Source organism: Mixophyes fleayi, chromosome 12, assembly GCF_038048845.1.
Source record: "Mixophyes fleayi isolate aMixFle1 chromosome 12, aMixFle1.hap1, whole genome shotgun sequence".
Lineage (NCBI taxonomy): Eukaryota > Metazoa > Chordata > Amphibia > Anura > Limnodynastidae > Mixophyes > Mixophyes fleayi.
Genome location: NC_134413.1, coordinates 22,587,556 through 22,593,326, shown reverse-complemented (window position 1 = coordinate 22,593,326; position 5,771 = coordinate 22,587,556). Strand labels below are relative to the sequence as shown.

The following is a 5,771-nucleotide window of genomic DNA, read 5'->3' as shown; positions in this document are numbered from 1 at the left end:
CAATTATGCAAACATGTATAAGTGGGGCATATGCCGATGTGTGCTTGCATCGCCTGGTTAGCATAATGCAGTACCGACTCAGCTTTATGCGACAGATTCATATTTTTTTTATATCTACATATATATATGTATATATATATATATATATATATATATATCTGTGTGCACCCCTAAGTAAGGGCGAAATGTCTACAGGAAGCATCAGTTTATGGTGGGAATCCGGTTGAGAGACATTTATGGGAATTGCTCATTTCAATTAATAAGACATATTGGTTTAATACTATCATTTTTAAAATAATTCCATCCCGATTAGTTTAGCTGCATCTCAGATTTTACAAATTGTTTAATTATCACATTCCATTTCCAAATAATTTTGTCTCAAAGCTCTCTAGCAGCTCAGAAGATAAAAGGGAACCTTTACACATTTGCAACATTTGATTAACGCCACTAAAAAATCCGGATGTTTTGCATGGGATCTTGTGGCTCTGCTGTCTGATTTTATGAAAATGAGCAGTATTGAAAGCATTTTCATACCGCTAGCTGTGAGCCTCCCATAAATGATGTAAATGGCTCGGAGGTTTTTTTTTCAAGTGAACTGCATGGATCTGTGAAAATAATATCAGGGTTTTCCGTCAGAATGATCTTAGCACTGTACTGAGGCGTATCCTAATCCGACCCGACACCTCCAACCATCTGCGGTATCTATCTGCCTTCTTATTTACCAAATCTTCACGAGCAAAAGACAAATTGTTCTTGATACTAAATAAAAGACGCTTGCATATCTCCTTGCTATTGCTGCTTTCATCCAGAGAGAGGGGGTGTTTTGTTTTTTTCCTTTCATATCTTCTGTGGCATAAGCAATGGTCTATCTGAAAAAGCCACGTTCTGAGAGGCAAAAATAAAGAACATTCTTGACATAATGCATTGGAAATAGAAAGAATCATGATGCCTACATAGGATGCAAATAATAGGCTTAGATCCCTTCCTTCCTTTTGTAGGTCGGAGTGTAGAAATTGTGTAGATGTTTCTATATTCGTTACAAGTCAACAGAAGATGCAGCTCCTATCATACGAAAGACTATTCTTGACATAATCTTTAACAATTGCTTTGAAAAGGGCAAAAGCGATATAGCATATTGGATGCAGTGTATAGGAAAGGTCGCTTTTCACATTCTTTCTGTGTTACACAAAATAGATAGCATGTATACTTTAATTCTTATGCACACAAATATTGTATATGTGTTTACTGCATTAATGTACATTGTTTGGTCTCAAAACCAATCATAAATAAAAAAGACACGTCTCCTACTTTTTCATGGTGAATGTCATCTTCATTGTCACTATTGGGGCGAATTGCTCTGTAATTCCCTTTTATTTACTCAGATGTGGCTAATCTTCTTTACGCTGTGCTAAATGAATTATCCTGGCTTTATTTTTAACCCCTGCCTGCCAAAGAAACGCTGAGACTCCTTGTTCTTATCGAAGGGTTAAAGGTTTTGATTTTTCCTTTCCCCTGCTGCGCAACATTTTTTTTTTTATGTATGTTGACCTACAAATGACTTCTCACTCTCTCTGGCTATTCTCGGTTTTACTCTGCGCCATTCAGCCGAAAAATACATTTTGAACATTAAACTGATAATATTTTACATGGCTCAACAACTCAAGTGTCAGAGCTGAGGATACACGAAGGTGCCTTCAGTAAAAAGGAAATCTAAACCAATGCAACTATGCAAATGCAGTACCATAGACTTGCAAAGTATTTGTATAGGATTGTATGTAGGCTGATACACTGACATTGTAGTGCACGGTTCTTGTATAGAATAAACATGGAATAATCTATAAGATCTCAGTTTGTAGCAAGGTGTAATACAATTGATTCAATGCTTGCCTACCGTAGTAATGGTTCTGATAGCACATTTAACGGACAGCACATATGACGCTAGCATTTGTCTGTACCACATAAGGCTTTATTACAGTAGATTTTCAGTAGCACGGTCACCTTTCTAATTGGATGCCAGTTGCTCCTCAGATGGGAAATGCTTTAGGTGTTATATCTAATTTCATTTCTATGTGCAGCGTGTGTATCACATAAAATGATCCAGGCATGGATGTGCATTCCCTGTGCATTGGGACAGTAGATGGGAAAGCAGAACGCTGGGCGCTGTCGAGCCCTGGGAGGTGCTGAAACATCTCCCTCTTCCTTGTCTTTGATTGGCAAAGGCTGACACTGATTGACAAGAACCCATGGCAACCCAGCAGCCAATCTGCCAAGTCCAATAGAAAATCGTTTGTTGGCTCAGGGCAGCTTCTTTCCTTTAACAGAAGATCGACTGTGATACCTTAGCTTGGCTCTTGGAGTTAGCAAGTGCATCCAGAGATCATCACCAAGGAGGTTCTCCTTGCCGTTTCGTGTTGTCTCCTGGTCTATATTGGATTCTGCGTCAAGCACTGTCGTGCTTGCGATAAAAGCAGCGCCAATGTTTCAGCTGCCTATTCTGAACTTCAGCCCCCAGCAGGTTGCTGGGGTGTGTGAGACCCTGGAGGAGAGTGGGGACATTGAGCGCTTAGGTCGCTTTCTCTGGTCTTTGCCAGTGGCCCCTGCAGCCTGTGAGGCCCTCAATAAAAATGAGTCTGTGCTCCGTGCCAGGGCGATTGTGGCGTTTCACACCGGCAACTTCAGAGAACTGTACCACATTTTGGAAAACCACAAATTCACCAAGGAATCCCATACCAAGCTCCAGGCTTTGTGGTTGGAAGCTCACTACCAGGAAGCAGAGAAGCTGAGGGGTAGACCCTTGGGACCAGTAGACAAGTACAGAGTAAGGAAGAAGTTCCCACTTCCCAGAACTATTTGGGATGGAGAGCAGAAGACACATTGCTTTAAAGAACGAACACGGCATTTGCTTAGGGAATGGTATCTACAGGACCCTTATCCAAACCCCAGCAAAAAGAGAGAACTAGCCCAGGCAACTGGACTTACACCAACACAAGTAGGAAACTGGTTCAAAAACCGAAGGCAAAGAGACCGAGCAGCAGCAGCCAAGAACAGGTATGACAAAAATGACTACACAGTTGTGCACTGTTGGCACATTATTGTGTATATTATATGGAAATAAAAATGTACCCCTCTTCCAGTAAATAACATGTTTATATCCACAACGTGATTAGTAAAATCAGATTCCATTTAAAAACAATAGCAATATGATATGATTTAAAAACACTATGCATTTTCTTCGTAATATTTACTTTCCTTTATATTATATATGCATACTGCCTGGGTCTTCAAATTATTTAGATGATAGTTTAAAAGACAGTATGAACATATAATAGACAGATTTCAATCTACTCTTTCTCTTTAGAAGCATAGTTTTTTTTTAACGTGTTTTATTTTTATTTATTGCAATTACGTTGTTTTTGTTTCTTACACTTCTCACATATTTTCATTTTTATAATCAGTTTGATAATCCTTTCATCAGGATAGAATAAATTCCACAATAAAATTACAAGTAGTTCAGTATCTTAACTTGGCTCAATATCCAATACTAACATCTAATTAGCAGATCTGGAAATATTTAAAACACAAATTTTATATATATATATATATATATATATATATATATATATATATATACTCAAACCTAAGTAAATTGACAGTATGAAGGATATGAACGTATCTATTTATATATTAAGCAAAGCTGATACTGGAAGATACTGATTCTACTAAACTACACGGAACATGCGCTATACCAATGGTTTGCTGTCAACTCCATATTTACCATTTTGTAGACCATTTATCCTTTGGACAGCTGAATTTTTCATTTTTTTTGGATACATTGTCATGTCACATACAGTTTTTGTAAAAAAAAATAATCGCTCTGTGTTTGCACCTAATCTATTTGCATTAAAGTGAATGGAATATAAGTGAATCAATCTTTTCTGTAATCCTATTAATTTATGAATATTGTAAGAAATTATTTTTCATTTCAATATTTATACCTATCTGGCCTTAGACTAGTGTCTTAGAAGTAGGTGAAACAATGTGTACATGTGTGTGTTCGTATATATATATATATATATATATATATATATATATATATGTATATAGAGATACACACACACACATATATCTACACCTCTTCATATACATTTAATACTGCTTACCTATACATACCCTCGTAGCCCATATAACATGTACTGTGGTGGTCATTAACATATACATTATACAGACAATTTCATCCATTTATCTATAGTGTTTTGCTGGCCATCTAATTATTTCATACACATTAAGGTTTCTGAAGCACATAGCATCTACATATCTGTTGTAAGGAAAATGCAAGGCCATCTCTTTGCATACACTGAGTTTACTGTCAAGATCATGACCCAGTAACATGCCTCACGAATATCCTCAGATTTTTTTTTATCGTTCTATTGATATAATTTATGCACATCTATATTTATTTAACATGTCTTAGAAGTCACAGGTGAAATGTGTGTATGTTGTCAATTATTGGGATGTTATTGATCAGCTAAACTTCAATATTGTATCACAATACGCAGCATGGTTCTATGTAAGATAAAGCCATTGAAGTGCAAGTAGAGTCCTGTCTTAAAATGTTCTGTGGCTTATGGTGACTGTCCCCTCCTGTTGTGTTTTGTCAGGCTGCAGCAGCAGGTCTTGTCCCAGGGATCTGGACGCTCATTGGGCCCAGACGAACGAGGGGAACAGTTGGGTTCAGCCTCAAGTCCTGCAGCTAGCCTGTCCAGCAAAGCAGCCACCTCTGCCATTTCCATCACATCCAGCGACAGTGAATGTGACATCTGACCTATGGGGCATACTTAACGCAGCAAAAAAAAAACCAGGAGATCAAACTCAGAACAGTGCCTGACTAAGCATTACAGCCTTGGCCACGGGGTCACACAGGGGCTGTCACAATATCTAGGAGTGATGATCATAATGTCGCACTCCTCATATTATTAATTGCTTACAGCTCACAGTAGAAGACTGTAAGGCCTATCACACCATTACTTTTTGAGGACCTTCGATAATGCCTCAAATGCCAAGTTGCCAAGTGTCTGAGCGCCTGCCCTATACGTTCTGTGGGTATTTCATGATGAAAAAGACGCTATTATATTATTTTTTTCGCTTTACTTTCAAGTTTGTTTTTATATATTATATGATGACTTATTTAAGGGATTGCCAATGTTAGACCTCCTTTGCTTGTCTTTATGTGCGCAGGTGACTTGTGGACGCATGTGCGCCAAATCTATGGATCCACTGAAGAAGCTAAAATAAAATATGTGGTGAGCATCTTTTCATTTTTAATGAGCATTTTTTTGTTATATTTCCACACCTACTATAAGAATATATATATATATATATATATATATATATATATATATATATATATATATATATATATATATATAGTTATATATAGTTAGTGCATATAAGACACTCGATACATTTTACACTCTGCCGACCAGCCACTAGTGACCACCTGGTAACATACTCGGAATATGGGGTGAGTTTTTCGTGTGTTCCCACTCTGCTATTTTATTTCAAAGTTATGGTTATTGGAATAGAGCAGTGGATTTATGGAGACGTATTTCCCTAATTTTTGTCCTGTTAGTACAAGACAAACAACAAACCTTACGGAATTGAAGTTGGGTTAATGATTGAATCCAACATATATATTCATTATTTTCATTCAGTACTACATACATGTAAAATATCCAACCAATCACATTAAAAATCACTGCAAGTGGTCTGAG

The 5,771-nt window shown here is 37.2% G+C and overlaps 1 protein-coding gene across 1 annotated transcript; it reads left to right on the top strand.

Annotated features, from left to right (window-relative positions):
- Positions 1-2,296: 2,296 nt before the first annotated feature.
- SIX6 (SIX homeobox 6) lies at positions 2,297-5,309 on the top strand. The gene is made up of 2 exons (XM_075193092.1): positions 2,297-3,048; positions 4,659-5,309. The coding sequence occupies exons 1-2, from the start codon at positions 2,477-2,479 to the stop codon at positions 4,819-4,821; spliced, it is 735 nt and encodes a 244-aa protein (XP_075049193.1). The 5' UTR covers positions 2,297-2,476; the 3' UTR covers positions 4,822-5,309.
- Positions 5,310-5,771: the final 462 nt, after the last annotated feature.

Coding starts and splice junctions, on each gene's coding strand:
- SIX6 (XM_075193092.1), top strand. CDS start 2,477: ATGTTTCAGCTGCCTATTCTGAACTTCAGCCCCCAGCAGGTTGCTGGG. Junction 3,049..4,658: donor GCAGCAGCAGCCAAGAACAG/GTATGACAAAAA, acceptor GTGTTTTGTCAG/GCTGCAGCAGCAGGTCTTGT.